The sequence below is a fragment of the Arachis hypogaea genome, chromosome 14 (assembly GCF_003086295.3).
Source record: "Arachis hypogaea cultivar Tifrunner chromosome 14, arahy.Tifrunner.gnm2.J5K5, whole genome shotgun sequence".
Lineage (NCBI taxonomy): Eukaryota > Viridiplantae > Streptophyta > Magnoliopsida > Fabales > Fabaceae > Arachis > Arachis hypogaea.
The window spans coordinates 5,055,118-5,074,661 of record NC_092049.1 but is presented as its reverse complement, the minus strand read 5'-3'; the positions used below and the strand labels follow the sequence as shown (position 1 = coordinate 5,074,661).

General features: G+C 29.9%; 1 protein-coding gene across 2 annotated transcripts; it reads left to right on the top strand.

Moving 5' to 3' along the window:
• The first annotated feature begins 13,399 nt into the window (after window positions 1-13,399).
• LOC112741126 (gibberellin 2-beta-dioxygenase 8) lies at window positions 13,400-19,493 on the top strand. 2 transcript variants are annotated; one of them, XM_025789974.3, is made up of 3 exons: window positions 13,400-13,989; window positions 18,625-18,970; window positions 19,062-19,493. In XM_025789974.3, exons 1-3 carry the CDS (start codon window positions 13,550-13,552, stop codon window positions 19,290-19,292), a joined length of 1,017 nt encoding a protein of 338 aa, XP_025645759.1. In that variant the 5' UTR covers window positions 13,400-13,549; the 3' UTR covers window positions 19,293-19,493. The 2 variants fall into 2 exon arrangements, with proteins under 2 accessions (XP_025645759.1, XP_072069745.1); XM_072213644.1 differs by having other exon boundaries at window positions 13,432-14,508.
• The last annotated feature ends 51 nt before the right edge of the window (window positions 19,494-19,544 follow it).

The following is a 19,544-nucleotide window of genomic DNA, read 5'->3' as shown; positions in this document are numbered from 1 at the left end:
CGTTTGAATTTTTTTTTTCTTTATAAAAGATAGGGAGATTCGAATTCATAATCTCTAATAAATATAAAAAGATTATGTCATTTAAACTGTAATTTATTAATTTGAGTTATATTTTGTTGATTTAGTCATTTATATATTATATATAATATATATACAACAGTAAGATAATTTAATATATTATTTATAATATAACCGTCAAAATAGATAACTTAAATTTCATTAACATTTTAAATTTTACAAACGCAAATAAACACTCACTCAAAAATTATTTTATAATGTATAAAAAATAAATTTATTTTTTTATGTAAGCAAATTTAATTAATTATGATTTAACATAACAATATAAACAATGTTCGAAGTGTTTAACTAAGTACTCTTGAGAAATCTCTTCTTATTTTTTTATTATGTGCTAGTTTGAATTGGTTTTTTAAATTAAAAAAATTAAAAAATTAATCCTATATCTTTATTTAATTAATTATAATTTAATATGGTGAGTTAAAAAATTAACAAAATTAATTAATGATGACAAACATTATTTTATTGGGCAAAATAAATAATTAGTGTTGATTATTTATGTTAAATTGCTGCAGGCTAAAATACATTGCTACAGCAGCCCAATACAAAGCAAGCTGAATATATCTTAGTGGACTAAAAATTAATGAGAAGCCCAAGTCCGATTTGACTTCAGCAAGCTAATCCCACCATCTTGCTTTCAAAGCAACATTCACTTTTTCCTGCCTCAGTCAGAACTCAGAGAAGTGAGAGAGTGCTTAGTTCCTAAGCTATTCACAGAAGAAGAAAGAAAGAGAAAGTTAGGCAAGAAAGGTTGAGGTCAAATCAGCAAAATCAAACCTAATCAATCTAAGGCAAAGGTTAAAGGTAACACATTTCCTATTGCATGCATATTGTTTTCTTCTCCTCTTTCCATCTCTCTGCCAGTCCGAAATGGGATACATAGAAAAGATTATTTCTGTTTTTTACTACTGTGCATCTACGGTCACAAATGTATCTTGGGGACCAAGTTGATTTTCAATGGCTGAGATAGAGTTTTACCATTGGAAACATTTGTTTATGATGACTTGTGGCTTTCGATCAACTAAGGAGGTCAGAATCAAAGTTCCTAATTTGAGGAAAAATGAAAGACAGTGAAAAAGTGAGTTGGTGAAGCACAGCGCTCAAGGTTTGACCTTGGAGAGAGCAAATGAGCAACATGTAAGGAGATACAAAAAAAGATTTCTCACCATTCAGATGCCAAGGAGAGATAACCAGTGTTCTTGAGGTGTATGTTCTGAAAGGTGCTCCCTGAAAAAGTTCATCTACTTGGACAGTGCTTTCTTTCAAAGAAGCATTCCGCCAAAAATGAAGAACTGAATCAGAGACATGCAAATCTGGTTTATCACATAGCAAATAGGCTGTTGAAGAGTCAATCTCCTTCATATTTTACAGATTGTAATTTATTTTTCAATGTTTATCTTTCTGTAATTTCTTGAGTGAAAAAGCATAATGAGAGAGTTCAAGTAAAAGCCAATGAGTGAAAAGAGGCTGAGTGAAACACTTGAGAAAAAAGCCTATAGTTATTTCAGATTTCTTTAGGTTGATTAAGTATCTTTTATCTTGTACCTGTGAGGTATCCCTTTCTTAGTTGGGTTAGCACTAAAAGTGAAGAGTTAAGTATTAGCATAGCCAAAGTCAAGTTAGGTTAGAACTTGAATGTGAAAGAATTGTGTCAATCTTGTGGAATTGGTGTATGTAATACTTTAACTATAGTGGAAATTTCACCACTATTGGGGTGGAGACTGGATGTAGGTTGCATAGTATAAGGCAACCGAACCAGGATACTTGATGGTGTCAGCTTTTCTCTTCCCTGCTCTATTCTGTTTTCTGATATTCATGAGACAAAATGAAATTGTCTCATAATTTTTTCACTGCTGAGTTCAGACAGTTTCAGATTGCAAGTTTGTTTTAAAGGGTTAAGTTTATTAAAGTAAAAGAAGGTCATAGATTCAACCCCCTTCTCTAAGCCTTCTACAACCTTCAATTGGTATCAGGAGCTTTGGTCTCAAGAATCAAGCTTCACCGCTTAGAGCAAAGGTCTAATGGCGAACAACTTGGGCACAACCACGGTTGCCTACACTCTAACTGAAGGCCAGTCAAACAATAGGCCTCCCTTCTTCAACGAGAAGAACTATGCCTACTGGAAAGAGAGGATGAGGATCTTTATTCAATCCATTGACTACAACATATGGAAGATTGTTGTGAGCGGTCCCAAGATTCCAACAAAAATAAGTGCTGATAGAGTGGTGACTCCAAAAGAAGAAGCTGAATGGAATGAGGACGACAAGAAGAAGATGGAGTTGAATGCTAAAGCCATCAACCTTCTTCACTGTGCTATCAGCTTTGAAGAGTACCGAAAGGTGTCGAGATGCATGACAGCCAAAAAAATCTAGGAGAAACTCCAGGTTACACATGAAGGCACTAAACAGGTCAAAGAAACGAGGATTGAGATGCTGCGAAAAGAGTACAAGATGTTTAATATGAAGGATGGAGAAAGCATTGATGAAGTGTTTGAGAGATTCTCAATCATAATCAACAACCTTGATGCTATGGGCATAAACTACTCAGAACAAACCCTACTGAGAAAACTCCTTAGAAGCCTCACAAAAGAATGGAAAACCACTGCCACTGTCCTAGCCGAGAGTAATAACCTAAGCCTTATAACCTATGATGAGTTGAGAGGAAAACTTCTTGTCTATGAAACCACACACACAAACCCGGACTCAAAGAAAAAGGGAATAGCCATCAAGTCAAAAATAAAATCAAAAGAGAGTGAGTCTAGTGATGGTATTTCAGATAATGAGTTTATATTTTTTGTTAGGAGATTTAGAAGGATGATGAAGAACAAGGGCAAGTATAAGGGTTCAAGCTCAAAGGAACACAAAATGGACTTGAGCAAGGTAACGTGTCATCATTGCAAGGAGGCTGGACACTTCAAGCTAAACTGTCTAAAGTTCAAGAAGGAGGACAAAGGAAAGAAAGAAAAGAAGAGAGTGCTCATGGCAGCTTGGGAGGATCTTGAGAACGACTCCAATAAGGAAGAAGATTCTGAAGGTGAAGATAAAGACTGCTTCATCGCTGGAAATAATAATCTTGATGAGGTAAATTACTATGACTTGTATATAGATGATTTACATGCTATTATTGATGATCTTACTCTAAACACCTCAAAACTGCTAGATAAGTACAATAAATGCAGATATGAAAAAGATGTGTTAAAAGCTGAAAATGATTTTTTAAAAGAAAAAGTGAAGGAAACTGAATGTGCTTTGGACATTATTGAAGAAAACAGATTTCTAAAATCTGAACTTGAAAAATTAAAAGGAAAGCACATTGTGGATCATTCTCAAGAGTTAATTGCTGAAAATAAAAGATTAAATGATATGATTAAAAGGTTGAATGGTGACTTAGCAAAATTTGTTCAAAGTTTTAGTAACTTTGACAAATTACTTGCTAGCCAAAGATCATTGTTTGAAAAATATGGTTTAGGTTATATAACCAAGGAAAGTGCAGTTTTTAATGATTCTTTTATGAAATTTGTGGCTTCTTCATCAAATACTAAATCCACATCCAACAATATTGGATATGTTCCCACATTTGAGGAGAAATTTGATGAAGTTTACACAAGTGAAACTGAGCATTCACCAAGAATCAAACCTACTTCAATTAGGTTAGGTCTGGGGTATATTTCGAAAAATGAGGTTGTTTTCAAGAAACCACCATTTTACAACAAAACCTCATATTCAAAAAGTCCAAAAGTTCTCAAAAATTCTGATGAAAATGCTTTTGCAAAGAGGAACAATTATAATAAAAATAAGTTTGTCAAAAGAAATGCACCTCTTCCAAAAATCAGAAAAGTTTATACCTTTAATCATGTCCAACATGGTAGCTCATCTCAATTTCAGCAACATGAATCAGGAAATCATTGATTTAATTGCAAAAAATTTTGTCATTCATATTCACAATGCTTCATTGAAAAAAGAATTGTAGGAAACCAAATTTACAATGTTGTGTGTGATTTCAATGCACTTGGGCAACCAAGATGGATTAACTTCAAAGGATCCAAATTAATTTGGATACCTAAGGTTACTTGAAGTTTCTCATGCAGATTTGCCTAGCATCCAAGAACAAAAAGAATATGTGGTACTTGGATAGTGGATACTCAAGGCACATGACTGGAATGTCAACTTACTTCGTCAAACTAAACAAGTATGATGGAGGTTTTGTGACCTTTGGAGATGATGGTAAAGGTAAAATAATTGCTGTTAAAAAGGTAGGTAACGAATACTCTGCCTTCATTGATCATGTATTTTTGGTATGTCGATTGAAGCACAATCTTTTGAGTATAAGTCAGTTATGTGATTTAGAATATTTAGTGACTTTCAAAAGACTTGAGTGTTGTGTTGTAAATGAAAAGACTAATGAAGTAATTTTTGTTGCCAAGCGTTGTAATAATATGTATGGACTTACCCTTGATGAACTAAAGGATCAAAATGTAGCTTACTTTCATTCTAAAGAATCTGAAAAGTGGCTATGGCACAAGAGATTGGACCATGCAAGTATGTTTCAAATAAACAAACTTGTAAAGAAATGGTTAGTAAGAGGTCTTCCTTTGATAAGGTTTGACAAAGACATCACTTGTGATGCTTGCCAAATGGAAAAACAAACAAAAAGTTCATTTAAACCAAAGGAAGACATCTCTACTAAAAGGCCACTTGAATTACTACACATTGATTTATTTGGTCCAACAAGAACTCAAAGTCTAGGTGGTAAATATTATGGTTTAGTGATTGTGGATGACTATTCTATATTTGGTTGGGTTTTATTTCTTGCACACAAAAATGAAGCTTTTTCGGCCTTTGAAATATTTTGCAAGAAAATTCAAAATGAAAAGGATTTAAAGATATCTTCTATAAGAAGTGATCATGGAACCGAATTTGAAAACAATTTGTTTGAATCCTTTTGTGAGGAATTTAGAATATCTCACAACTTCTCTTGTCCAAGGACACCACAACAAAATGGTGTTGTGGAAAGAAGAAATAGAAGCATACAAGAAATGACAAGAGTTATGCTTTGTGAGAGCAATATTCCAAAATTCCTTTGAGCCGAAGCGGTTAACACAGCTTGCCACATTTTGAATAGAACTATCATAAGAAATTTTTTGAAGAAAACCCCTTATGAACTTTGGAAAGGTTACCCACCAAACTTGGACTACTTTCACATCTTTGGATGCAAATGTTTTGTTCTTAATAACAAGGATAATTTGGGTAAATTTGATCCAAAGGCGTATGAGTGCTTGTTTGTAGGTTATTCCACAACTAGTAAAGCATATCGAGTTTATCATCAGGATGCTAGAATTATTGAGGAGTCCATACATGTTACATTTTGTGATACTAACTTGGTGGAAAGTGTTTTGGAAGACTGTGATGTAGGGAATCAAGCTCAAAAGGACAATGAAACTGATCAAAATCATGAAAAAGAAAATTTTGAACAAACTGAACCAAAAACTACAGTTGCTGAAAATTCAAGAGACAATTTCATTTTGTCTCATGAATCTGAAGGAAATTCTGAAGCCAGCAGCTCCCTGAATTCCTTGGTAACTGAATCTGCCTCCAAGTCCACCAAACCTCTTGAATGGAGATTCTTGAAGAATTATCCTGAGAAATTTGTTATTGGGGACGTCTCTCATGGGGTTAGAACTCGATCTTCAACTAAAAAGGAAAGTGAAGGGACAAACATAGCCCTTCTCTCTCAAATGGAGCCTCATAATGTCAAGGAAGCTCTTGATGACCTTCTTGGGTTAAGGCAATGGAAGATGAGCTTCTTGAATTTGAGAAGAACCAAGTGTGGACATTAGTTCCAAGGCCGAATGGAAAAAAAGTGACCGGCACCAAGTGGATATTTCAGAACAAGCTAGGAGAAGATGGTAACATTGCAAGAAACAAAGCAAGGCTAGTGGCACAAGGATATGACCAAGAAGAAGGAATAGACTTTGATGAATTCTTTGCCCCTGTTGTCCGAATGGAAGCCATAAGACTTCTCTTAGCTTATGCTGCATTTTGTGGTTTTAAATTGTATCAAATGGATGTGAAATGTGCATTTTTGAATGGTGTGATAGATAGAGAAGTGTATGTGGAGCAGCCACCCGGTTTTGAAAATAAAGAGCTTCCTAACCATGTTTTCAAATGATCAAAAACTCTCTATAGTTTGAGGCAAGCTCCTAGAACTTTGTATGAGACACTTAACTCTTTTCTATTGAAAAATGGTTTTCAAAGAGGCACCACAGACACAACTCTATTTATCAAGAATTCTAATGATTCTTTCATTCTAGTCCAAATCTATGTTGATGACATTATTTTTGGATCAGCCAATGAATCCCTTTGCACTGAATTTGAAAAACTCATGACAAGTGAATTTGACATGAGTATGATGGGTGAACTTAATTTTTTTCTTGGGCTACAAATTAAAGAAACTGAAAAAGGTATTTCATTCATCAAAAGAAGTATGCCAAGGAACTAGTTAAGAAATTTGGTATGAAAAATGCCAAATCCATGGGAACTCCCATGCACCCTAATTCAAAATTAGATAAGGGAGAAACTGAGAAAGATGTAGATGAGACTAGGTATAGAGGAATGATTGGTTCTCTTATGTACTTAACTTCCTCTAGATCCGATATTGTGCAAAGTGTTGGAATGTGTTCAAGTTCCAATCTAAACCAAAAGAGTCTCATCTATCTGTAGTTAAAAGGATCATTAGATATGTTCATGGCACATCCAATTTTGGTCTGTAGTATCCTAAGATTGATGATTTTTCTGCAGTTGGTTATTGTGATGCAGATTTTGCCGGTGATAGAGTTGATAGTAGGAGCACTTCAGACTTATGTTGCTTCCTTGAAAAGTCCTTGAATGTTTGGTCAAGCAAGAAGCAGCCAACAGTAGCGTTATTCACTGCTAAGGTTGAGTATATAGCTGCTTCTTCTTGTTATTCGCAGCTTGTGTGATTAAAAATACAGCTTGTTGATTACAAAGCAAGCTGAATATATCTTAGTGGGCCATAAATTAATGAGAAGCCCAAAGATGATAAAAAGAATGCAAATGGGCTAAACTTGAATAGAACCAACCCAAGCCTGATTTGACTTCAGCAAGCTAATTCCTCCATCTTGCTTCCAAAGCAACATTCACTTTTTCCTGTCTCAGTTAGAACTCAGAAAAGTGAGAGAGTGCTTAGTTCCTAAGCTATTCACAGAAGAAGAAAGAAAGAGAAGGTTAGGCAATAAAGGTTGAGGTCAAATCAGCAAAATCAAACCTAATCAATCTAAGGCAAAGGTTAAAGGTAACATATTTTCTATTGCATGCATATTGCTTTCTTCTCCTCTTCCCAACTCTCTGCCAGTTCGAAATGGGATACATGAAAAAGATGATTTCTGTTTTTCACTGCTGTGCATCTACGGTCACAAATGTATCTTGAGGACCAAGTTAGTTTTCAATGGCTGAGATAGGATTTTACCATTGAAAATATTTGTTTATGATGACTTGTGGCTTTTGGTCAACTAAGGAGGTCATAATCAAAATTCCTAATTTGAGAAAAAATGGAAGACAGTGAAAAAGTGAGTTAGTGAAGCACAATGCTCAAGGTTTGACCTTGGAGAGAGCAACTGAGCAACGTGCAAGGAGATACAAAAGAAGATTTCTCACCATTCAAAAGCCAAGGAGAGATAACCAGTGTTCTTGAGGTGTATATTCTGAAAGGTGCTCCCTGAAGAAGTTCATCTACTTGGACAGTGCTTTCTTTCAAAGAAGTATTCTGCCAAAAATGAAGAACTGAATCAGAGACATTTAAATCTGGTTTATCACATAACAAAGAGGCTGTTGAAGAGTCAATCTCCTTCATGTTTTACAGATTGTAATTTATTTTTCAATGTTTATCTTTTTTGTAATTTCTTGAGTGAAAAGGCATAATGAGAGATCTCAAGTAAAAGCTAATGAGTGAAAGAGGTTGAGTGAAACACTTAAGAGAAAAGCTTAGAGTTATTTCAGATTTCTTTAGGTTAATTAAGTGTCTTGTATCTTGTACCTGTGAGGTATCCCTTTCCTAGTTGGGTTAGTACTAAGAGTGAAGAGTTAAGTATTAGCATAGCCAAAGCCAAGTTAGGATAGAACTTGAGTGTGAAAGGATTATGTCAATCCTATGGAATTAGTGTATGTAATACTTTAACTATAGTGGAAATTTCACCACTGTTGTGGTGGAGACTGGATGTAGGTTGCATAGTACAAGGCAACCGAACCAGGATACTTGATGGTGTCAACTTTTCTCTTCCCTATTCTATTCTGTTTTCTGATATTCATGAGACAAAATGAAATTGTCTCATAATTTTTTCGCTGCTGAGTTCAGACAATTTCAGATTGCAAGTTTATTTTAAAGGGTTAAATTTATTAAAGTAAAAGAATGTCATAGATTCAACCCCCCTTTTCTAAGCCTTTTACAACTTTCATAATATAATTATTTATTTTAAAAATAACTTGCTACAAGTTATTATTTGCCACTCTAAAGTCCTTTAAAGAGGGACTCTCTTCTCTTGATATGCATGTAGGACTCTCTCTATCTCTTCTCCAATGCCTGATCTTTCCTCATGGCACAAAAAATGAAAATGGAACCTGTAGGAACCTTTTTATTTAAATTCTTATGTTTTAAACTCTTTTTTTTTTTAATTTTAGTTAAGTTATTTATCCAAATTGGCCTTTAATCTGTTTTGATAGGGGTTGGCAGCCTTATTTATTGCAAGTCACTTTATATTCCTAATATATTATAATATGTAGTTAAAAATTATTAGACATATATAACAAAAATATAAAACTAATCAAGATCAAACTTACCTCTTCTCTTTTATTTTAATTTTAACATAAAATTTATTATAATTTTATTATTTTTAATTTTGTATTTTTGTTTTATTATATATTTTATGAAATATAGAATAAGTAAATATTGTGTTTATTGAAAAAAAATTATTTATCACAGATAGAGTCGAATGAAAAATTTTGGAGTGCAAGTAGGATTATGATTAAAAGATTTTCAACCACGAATAGGATATAATTAAATTTTTAGAGAAGATTTAAACCTACGAATAAAATTAGGATGGAATCTAAATCATACTTTATTGTTAATCAGTTTCAATTTTGTTCATTTAAAATACTTAGAATTTGTCAAATATAATAAATAATTGAAAAATGTACCTTTTTATTTTAGAAATGTTATTTAACACTAAAATAAACTATAGACATTCTGTATTTATATAAAAATACATGTGTAATTTAATTATTTTTAATATATAGTTTATATTTTAATATGTATTCTTCACTAATAATTAATTTTGATTATTAATTTCGGTATATATTTTATAATTATTTTTTTTACCAAAATAAAGACATTGAAAATTGAAACACAAAAAAAATACTAATTAAGAACATTATGAAAAGAAAACTCTTATTAAAAATTACTAAAAAGGATTATTTTTATATTTTGAAAAGTAAAGCGACAAATAAACTCATGAGGTTTTACATTTCGGACAGATTAGTCCTTACAAAAAGTGTCAATAAAATTTTTTAGGATAAGTGGACGCACTAACTTCAAATTAATTCTCATTATTGAGGTAAAAAATCTTAATTTAAACTAACATATTCACGTTTGTTATCCTAAAAGATTTTATTGATATCTTCTTTTTAGAACGAATCTGTTCGAAATATAAATTTATCACTTTAATCTATTTTCAATATATTAATTACATTAAAAACTTGAAAAAATTTTACTAATATCTTATAAAAATAATGTTATATATCTAAATCTTTTTATAAACTAAATTCAATTAAATTAAATAATAAGACTTAAAATAATATTATCTATAATTAATTTTTATTGATATTAAATTAACTTAATTAAACTTAATTAATAAAAATACTTGAATGTATAATATTATTCATCTTATAAGTAATTATTCTTAAGATACTTGTAACTAAATCATTTTCCTATAAAGAGAAAAAAGTAGCCACACAATATATCTGTATTTCACTATTTGAGAGGCGAATGTAACTACTAGACACTAGTAGTATTTTCATGGAAAGACATGAACAGAGATTGGATATGATAGCATCTGATTTGCTGAATTGTTGATGAAAGGCACAGGCTTTTTGGAAGAACAATTAGGGCCCAACTGTAAGAGGGGACCAATCCCCAAGCAGCAATGGTGTTCGTTCAAAATGGCCCCCAACCATCCAACACATCTTTTCTCATTTTGTTTGGAGGGGCCTCTTTGACACTTGTCGACATCTCAATATTTGCCCTCCCTTTAAAATAATAAAAATACTACTTGTACACTTAAAATAATCATTAAAATTAATAATTATATATTTATTTATAAATACATATATTATTTAACTTATTTTCAATATATGAATTAGTTATTGTATATTTATGTATAAATACATATATTATTTAATTTATTTTTAATATATAACTTATATTTTAATATATATTTTAATATATATTTTTATATAAAATACTAATCATTAAAAGAGTATAATCACCTGCTGTTAAAAAATCTACAATTTTTTTTAGAAAAAACTACCATTTGTATCCATAAATTTTGCGAAGACAAAAGTACCCATCAAATAAGAAAATTAACGTTGTACCCATGAAATATGAGTTCCGTGTGACAATAGTATTCAAACCGTAATTTTTCGTTGACTTTTTAATAAAATTCCCAAATTACCTCTTCTATCTTCTTCTCTAAATTCCAAATTTCACAACCCTCATCCTTCGTTTTCTTCTACTGCTGCCAGCCACCAAAATTCCAAATTTCACCATCTTGCACAGAATATCTATCATAGTAGTAAATATGACAACATTAGGGTGCAATCCATACCAGAGCATTTCAGCATACAACTCGAAAACCCGGATCACATTAGCTACCTTGCCATAACCATCCATTAGGGCTGTCAAAATGGGCTAAACCCATCGGGCCAGCCCGTTTATCTGTTTAAATGGGTGGGCTTTGCCTCTAAAATTAAGCCCGTTTAAATTTCGGGCTAAACGGGCTGAGCCCGATTAACCCAAAAAAATGATGAGTTAAACGGGCTAGCCCACGGGCTAAACAGGTGGCCCGTTTAATTTTTTTTTTACATTTTTTAAAAAAATAGCACTTTTAGCTAATATTTCTCCCGATCCGACCTGAAAATTCGACCCATCAACTAAAAAATATTTTTTTTTAATGGTTTTTGACCTAAAAGTGGTATTTTTTATCAAAAATATTTTTCAAAAATAAAATAAAATGATAAACGGGCCAGCCTGTTTAACCTATCGGGCTGACCATAAACGGTCCGGGCTAGAAAATTCTAGCCCGCGAATAAAGCGGGTTTAAACGGGTTAGCCCGTTTAACCCACAGGCTTAACGGGTCGGGCCTAAATGGGCCGGGCTAGCCCGTTTGACAGCCCTACCATCCATGAGAGTCTTATAAGTGTACAAATTAGGCGCCACTCCGAATTCCCTCATCAAACGGAAGACGCCCTTGGCATCTCCCATTCGACCCTCGTTGCAAAGAACACGGATCATAATAGCGTAACCACAACGGTTGGTTCAATTTTGCAGTGGCGCATTTCATCAAATAGCTTGCGTGCACCAACAGAATCAGCTTGGCTGCAGCAGCACTGCATCAAAATGCCGTAGCTCACAACGTTAGGGGAGAATCCACGCGACACCATGTCCCCATAGACCTCCCACAGTGAATCAAATATGTGGGTGTTGACGAGGGCGTGAAAAAGCATGTTGCAAGCCTTTAAGAAAGGCAAAGAAGAGACATTTCTATACACCGAAAGAGCTTCTTGGACATGACCCAATTCGCAGAAGGCGACTATGAGGACGGAAGCGAAGTTGGGTGCTTGGGAGTGGGTGAGCGCGTAGAAGACGAAGGGTGAAATTTGGAATTTGGGGAAGAAGATAGAAAGGGTAATTTGAAAATTTTATTAAAAAGTCAACGAAAAATCACTGTTTGGATACTATTGTCACACGAAACCCATTTTTCATGGATACGTTAGTTTTCTTGTTTGATGGGTACTTTTGTCAGTGTTTACAAAATTCATGGGTACAAATGGTAGTTTTTCCATTTTTTTTTATCTTGACAAGATTTTAAGATGCAGAAATTCCAATTTTTTTAATAGACTTTAGCTCAAATTTTAATTATTGAATATTAATTTTGAAATTTTAGAAATAATCTTGAATCTTTGTCCAAACTTAGTATGCAAAATCGCAATCCAACATTCTATTCTTAAAACTGTCATCAATTGATGAAAGAAGCCGGGATATAAGATAATAATCTTTTAGTCTTTTTTTTTATTTTATAGGATTTTGATTCTATTCCTACCATTCGAACGGATTCATTATCAAATTTTATTGGAATATTTTTTGGATTAAGATAATCCACAAATTTATTAGCATTGATAATATAAAGAGCCAAGTGTTGTCAAATCTTTAAAAAAAAATTATTGAACTTATCTATAATTGGTGCAAAGAGAATAGTTAAATTTGTTAAAAAAAAAAAGTGTAGAATAATGAATAGAAAGATGTCCATAAAACAAAAAAAAAAAGGTTTGTGTAACTCTTCTTTTTAACATTCTTACTAATATCTTCAATAAAATATTATATACCATATAAAATATTAAATATCGAATTATCTAACTTTACAATTTTTGTTCAGTTTCAGTGTGAAGAATTCGGACCATACGAATTCTTTGTATAAAAAAGATGATGATTAAATCGGAGGGTCCAATTTGTATTTTTAAATTTTTTTTTAATTTTTGAAAATAAAAATTGGAAGATCTGATTTTAACATTAAATTACTTTTGTTATTTTTCAAACAACAAATTGGACTGTTCGATTGTTTATTTAAGAAAACAAAACAATACAAAAAAAATAAGAGGCACTAATTTATGTAACCCATAACAACGTAAAACACTTCTCTTTTATTTATTTAAGAAAACAAAACAATACAAAAAAATGAGAGGCACTAATTTATGTAACCCATAACAATATAAAACACTTCTCTTCTCACACCATCCTATCCTATGATATACCTCTCTCTCACACGAAAAAGAATTTGCGACCAAATGGTGAGGGAAAGGAAATTTACCCATACTCTGCTTTACTTCTTTGGATAGAAACATACATTGAACTTATCAAACAAAAATAGTTTGGTCCCCCACCACGCTACCTTGCTAGTACCAATGCCTTAGTATCATTAATAATTTTATAATTCATATTGTTTTGCACTTTTATATATATATATATATATATATATATATATATATATATATATATATATATAATGGTCTAAGGACCACGAACCTGCTCCTCCTCTATCGGAATCAAAACGTGCCTTCCCTTTCTACTCTCATTTCTCAACCTTATGAAAATGAAGAAATGATGAATACCATCTCCAAATAACAAACTATGAACAACTTAGAGTCTTACCCACCAATTCTTCGCAATTGCTGCCACCATTACCATCACCACCACCACGACTCGAATATTGACCTAATTGATGACTTGGCAGTCATAGATCTTGAACTTTTAGAACAAGAAAAGGAGAGGTTTGAGGATGCTTGCAAGGATTGGGGGTTGTTCCGTTTGGTCAACCATGGAATTCCGTTGACTTTGCTGAAGCAACTCCAAGAGGAAGCCAAAGAGCTATTTTCTATGTCCTATGAAACAAAGCATGCGACATGCACTGAAAGTCCTATCACATACTTTTGGGGTACCCCTGCCCTTACACCAACGGGTACTGCCCTATGTAGAGGCCCCAAAAATTTCAATTGGGTTGAAGGTCTTGATGTGCCTTTGGGTCAACTCTCTAAGTTCCAACCTCAACTTCCTACACTTGATTCCATCAGGTACGCACATAGTTTAATTATACAGAGATAACTTAGATTTAATTTAAAGATTTATTTTCCTGAAAAATGTTAAAATGATATTTTTATTTTTTTATTTATAATATATATTTTTATAATTTTTAAATTTTTTTAATCTATTTTTATATTTTTTAGTAAAATTTTTATTTTTTGTGATTAAATTTTATTTATCAAAATATTTTTTAATCATTATTTTTTAGTAATTAAATTATATTTTTTATTAAGATATTTTTAAAAAATGTTAATAATTAAATTATTTTTATATTTTTAATAATATATTAATTATTAAATTATGATTTTATTAAAAAAAATTTAATATTTTTTTTATATTTTACTATTAATCTCACTAGATCAATGCATATTACTCTATGTATGTGCATCAGTGCATGTGCGTGTCCCTTTGTTTATTATTATTTTAATTTATTTTGGCCAATCTTGTTGTCTATTTTTTCTTGGACCGTGTGTGTCTGGAAATGACAAATGAGTCATGGCTGATTATCGGTGAGTTATCCTGTTCTTTCTGATCTTTTTGTCTAGAAAACTACTTTTAGTTACGAGAACAAGACAGATCATTAAAAATAAAATATAAAAAATAAAGATATAAAAATTAATTTATTTTTTATTTAAAATATTTAAAAAAATATAATAATAAAATATATAATTATAAAAAATTAATAAAATAAAAAATAAATTATATTTTACTAGTATTTTTATATTATTTTTATTAAAACAAATAAAAAATATATTAATTTAATATTTTTAAATATAATATTTTTATTTATATTTTATTTATTAAATAAAACTTTTTATTTCTATATTTTTATCTTAGGATTCCGTATTTATAAATAAATGAGATCTATTATATTTTTAAATATTATTAAAATAACTAAATAATATTAGATATAATAAATATTAAATAAAATAAAATAATTTTAATTATATTATTATTTTTTAATATTATTAGTTTTTTAAATATTAAGTTAATTTATTTTTTGTTTATTATTAATGATATACGGAAGAATAAAAATTTATTTTTAATAAATTATTCTTTAATATATTTATTTTGTGTTTATTAAATAAAAAATATTTAAAATATTTTATTAATAACAAATTTATCATATGTCTTTAAAAGGCATATATTAGCTAAACCTTAAAAATAAATTTGTATTCGAAAAAATAATTAATCAATGGCAATGCATGATTGAACGGTGATTAAATATTAATAGAGCAACCGATTAGTCATGCAGTCCCATGGGGATTAGTGACTAATCTACACATGACAATCCAGTTCCCTAATTAATTCGGGAGAACACCGTTAATTCACATTAATAAAACAAATGGAGTTTAAAATTATAAAGATGTCTTAAATTAGAATTTATTATATATCATATCTTAAATATATTTTTATAAATTGAATTAGAATAATTCGATTTAACTATTTATATGTCTGATTTAATTTATTACTTATATAAAATACATATAATAAATTGAATCAAAACTGATTCAATATATTATTAGTACATATTATTAACATTTTTTTAATTTTTGTTAATTTTAAAATATAAATATAAATTTAAAATTATTAAAAAATCAAAATAAATAAAAATATAAATTAAATTTTTATATTTTAGATCAAATTATAGAAAATCTATATTTTACAAATTTATAAATTTAAAATTAAATAATAAATAATTTTTAAAAATTCATTAAAAATCATCGTTAACTTATTAGCATTTAAAGAATCATTACCAAAATTTTTGATATTGAAAATTTATTATAAAATATAGCCATTCAAAGTGGCATATAAACTCAAACTTAGATTTTTTAAAATTAGAAATAATGTATAACATTATTAAAGTGTTTGTTCTACACTTAATTTCACAAATTAAATAATAATTTAATTGATATAATATTTTAATTATTTTTAAATCATATATTATATATATATATGGTTGGTATTTTTTTATTGTCAATAATTTGTACAAGTAGTTAATTAAATCAGGTTGATTCGATTTATTTTATATAATATGTACTATTAATAAATTGAAATAGGCTAATTCAATTTATATATAAATGACTAAATTGAATTATCTTTATTCAATTTATATAGATGTATTTAAAATAAGATGTATAATTAATTTTGATTTAGGATATTTGTATAATTTTAAATTTTCATTCGTTTTATTCACTTGAATTACCCAAAAAAAAAATCACACATTAAATGCAAGAACAAAATGATAAACATTATTAAAGCTACCATTAGTCTCATCTCTTTAAGAGTTTAGCAAACATATATTTCTAAAACATAAGTTATCATTATTATCAGTACAAAATTTAAATATTTTATTTTAATAAAAACACAATAATTATATTAAAAATCAAATTGTATAATTTTTTATAATAATTTTTTTAATTAATAACTTTAATATATATGAGCTAAACTCTTAAATATATATATATATATATATATATATATATATATATATATATTGGCATTTGGAAGCAATGAAATTATTGATCTCATCAATATTAATTTGAGTGAATATCCTACTCGATCTCTGACAAATATCTCAAAAGGACAACGAAGTTCACAAGAGAAAAAAATACCCAATTTGGCTCCTGATATTTTTTTTGTGACAAAAAAATAATATTGACTTTTTTTTTGGCATAGGAATCTCGTTGTCCTTTTCAAGATAATTGTCAGAAGTCGAGTTGAATTTTTTTTTTTTCAAGAACTTCGTTGTCAAATAATTGTCCGGGACTATTTTAGATTTTTCTCTATCAATTTATATTCCACACAAACAACGTGCTTATTTTTTTGGTAAAGAAACTTTATGATAGGATAGGTTTTGCTTATCTTGGCACGCGGTATTCTTATACCTTGTGCCTTCTGGATACATGAAATAGAATAAAGTTCAATTCTATTTCTATCAATTTAGTTTATCCATTGTTCTACTAATGATGCAACACAATTGCAATAAACCGAAGAATAATAACTAACCAATGCAAAAAGAATATGTGTAGGTGGATCATAAAAAGAACTTTATATTATAAAAAAATACAACGAATTTTATAGAACTTCCTGCCATCAAGAAAGATTATAGAACCTTTTTCTATTTCAATCAAAGGGAAGAAAAATTAGGATTTCGAAAAATGAGGTGAAAATCAAATACGATATTCTAAATTCAAATAAGTTATTTCCCTTTTATTCCTATACTATGTATATGTATGATGCACCGATACTTATATGAATACGAGACATGACAAACACGAAAACATTTCGATACATAAATTTTAAAATTTTATAAGTCTTCGATATATAAATTTTAAAATTTTATAAGTCAGGAGAACATGTATATATATAAATTATAAAATATTTTTAAATAAATTGTAATGATATTTTGATATTTATTAATATTAAAATATATATTAATTTTTTAATTATTTTTAATATTTTATTTTAATTATATAAAATATTTAAAATATTTTTTATTTTAATAAATAGAGTAAAGTATCGTTTTTGTCCCCAACATTTGTGATAAGTTTTAAAGTTATCCCCAACGTTTAAACTTTAAATCGTCTTATTTAAGTCTTTAACATTTCAAAATTGACTTAAATGTTGTTCTGCCGTTAGAAATCTGTTAATCGAATTGATGGCGGGACAAAATTGAGACGATTTTAAAACGGTAGGGACTTAAATAGGGCGAAAACATTAAGGGCAAAAACAATACATAGAAATAAATTTTAATTTTATCTTTCAATAATATCAATTTTTTTTACGGTACATAGTTGTTCAATTATTTTTTAATCACATCTAAGTAAATTATCCTTAATTACATTAGTTTTATACTAAATAAATTTATTTTTTATAATTACTCTTAAAAATTTTTACTCATCATAAAATGTTTGTAGAATATCTAGTACATAAATTTGTGGAGAAAAAATGATACATAAACATTTCATAATGAGTAAAAATTTTTAAAAATAAAATTATAAAAAAATAAATTTATTTAGAATCAAAGTAATGTGATTAAGTGCAATTAACTTAGATGTGATTAAAAAATAATTGAATAACTATGTACTGTAAAATATTGATATTAGTGAAGGATAAAATTAAATTTTATTTTTATGTATCGTTTTTGTCCCAACGTTTTCGTCATAATTAAGTCTCTAACGTTTTAAAATCGTTTCAATTTTGCCCCGCTGTCAATTCCGTTAACAAATTCCTAATAGCAGAGAAATATTGAGTCAATTTTGAAACGTTAGGGACTTAAATAGAACGATTTAAACGTTAGGGGCAACTTTGAGACTTACCCAAACATTGGAGACAAAAACGACACTTTACTCTAATAAATAATATATACTATTTCTAAATTTATTTCAAGAATACAAGTTAAAAATAAGGTTGGACAAAGCTAATATGTGCTGGTATTTCGTATTTAGGTGTGTTTAAACGTATCTGAAAAAAATTTTATTTTAAGACAAGGTTGGACAAGATACCTGTATTGCAAAGGATAATGACAACATATACACATTCGTAGCATTTGACTTAATTTAATTAGTTTTCAAACATAATTATGATCAATTAAGGGTCTACATATATGTTTGGTTTGCAAGATTGCTTCTAATGGAGTATGAAACCCATCTATCAAGAATTGCAACAACAATATTCAAAGTGATGATGAAGAACCTTGACCTAAACAATAACAATATGATGATGAAGCAAACAGAGTGTTGTTCATATGTATCTCGAGAGACAGGAATGGTGCGAATGTATCGATATCCTGCTTGTTCGGACACAAGCATTGGTTGGGGAATGGAGGTTCACACAGATAGCTCAGTGTTGTCCATATTGAACCAAGATGACCAAGTCAGTGGCCTTCAGGTCCTCAAAGATGATCAATGGCTTACTGTCAAACCAATCTCCAATACATTGATTGTCAACCTTGGAGACATGATGCAGGTCCACATTTATTCTTTACTTTCTATTTCAATTCAAAAGTTTCTCATATATACATTGACATTTTAATTCATGATAATGTTTGTGGCTTTAGGCAATGAGCAATGACAAATACAAGAGTGTGCAACACAGAGTGAGGGTGAACAAGGAGAGAGAGAGGATCTCAATATGCTATTTTGTGTTCCCTAGTGAAGGTGCTGTGATTGAGAGCCCAAATTACAAGCCCTTTACTTACAATGAGTTTAGAGAACAAGTACAACAAGACGTCAAGGCCCTTGGCTACAAGGTTGGGCTTCCAAGGTTTAAGCACAGTCAACACTTTTGACCTTGTTAGGCTTTGGCCCCTCTCTCCAATCTTGTTTAATCTGTTACCTTATTAAGCATAGAATAATGGACGAGTTCTTCAACAAGGCACAGTATTTAAGGGATTTTGATTTACTACGAGTCATGGTGTAACTTAGAGAGAATGTTTGGGTATGCTTGAATTTTGTTTTTTTCTTTTTTTTATCCAAAATTATTTTTATTACTCTGCATCAACTATATACTGCGTACAACCACGATAACCAAATCCAAGTTT